Source organism: Carlito syrichta, unplaced genomic scaffold (assembly GCF_000164805.1).
Source record: "Carlito syrichta isolate Samal-C Ts95f unplaced genomic scaffold, Tarsius_syrichta-2.0.1 Scaffold84685, whole genome shotgun sequence".
Classification (NCBI taxonomy): domain Eukaryota; kingdom Metazoa; phylum Chordata; class Mammalia; order Primates; family Tarsiidae; genus Carlito; species Carlito syrichta.
This window is the reverse complement of record NW_007028781.1, coordinates 31,707-32,450: the sequence shown is the minus strand read 5'-3', so window position 1 is coordinate 32,450 and position 744 is coordinate 31,707. Positions and strand designations below refer to the sequence as shown.

At 67.6% G+C, this 744-nt stretch overlaps 1 protein-coding gene across 1 annotated transcript in view; it reads right to left on the bottom strand.

The window, feature by feature from the left end:
• The window catches only part of KCTD17 (potassium channel tetramerization domain containing 17), a gene marked incomplete at its 5' end in the record, with an annotated part of 8,169 nt that overhangs the window by 165 nt on the left and 7,260 nt on the right, over nt 1-744 (bottom strand). The window contains one exon of the mRNA XM_021711568.1: nt 154-225. Within this exon, the coding sequence (XP_021567243.1) occupies nt 154-225 (72 nt within the window). The remainder of the gene's footprint in view (nt 1-153; nt 226-744) is intronic.

Genomic DNA, 744 nt, shown 5'->3' with positions numbered 1-744 from the left:
CGGGGTGCAGGGCACGGGAGGCTGGGGCCAGGGCAGCCCCGGGATGGAGGCGTGAGCAGGCAGAGAGGAAACCCGGACAGGGGCAGAGAGGGAAGAGGCAGGGTGCAGATGAGATCCAGGAAGAAGAAGAGGTGGATGAAGATGAGGCAGGACCTCCAGCGGGAAGCGGAGGAGGAGGCGGTGGTGGGAGGGAGGAAAGGTTAGCGGGATCCTGAGATGACTGGGCTGCAAAGAGAAAGTGAGAGAAGGGATGGTTATGCGGGCGAGGCGCCAGGCAAGGGGCTGAGCTGACCCTGCTGGCCCCCCCAGCAGTCCCAGGGTCCCCGGTGCTGCCGCTGGCTCCAGCAGGGAGTGGGCGGGAGGCTCCGGCTTTGGTTAGCAATCGTTCTCCTGGGGGTTGGCTGCACCTTTCTCCTGTGTATCTGCCTCCACCTGCACCCGTTCCACCTCCACCTCCTCCACCTCCTCCTCCTGCCGCTGCTGCTCCTCCAGCTGCTCCTCCGTGCTCTGCGCACCAGCCGCGGACCCAGGGAAGAAAGAGCGGAGACACTAACGAGGGGGCCAGGGCCTGCCGGCTGCTGTCCCCACGGATCCCGACTCAGGCAGGCGGGGGGGGGGCCCTCAGGAGTCGGGAGGGCTCCAGCCCAGAAGCTGGGGCACCTTCTCCGTTCCTGGCAGCCTGGGGAGGGGGTGGGGCAAGCAGCCGAGGGCCGGGCCCTGCAGGATGCCCAGGGTCAGTTTGGC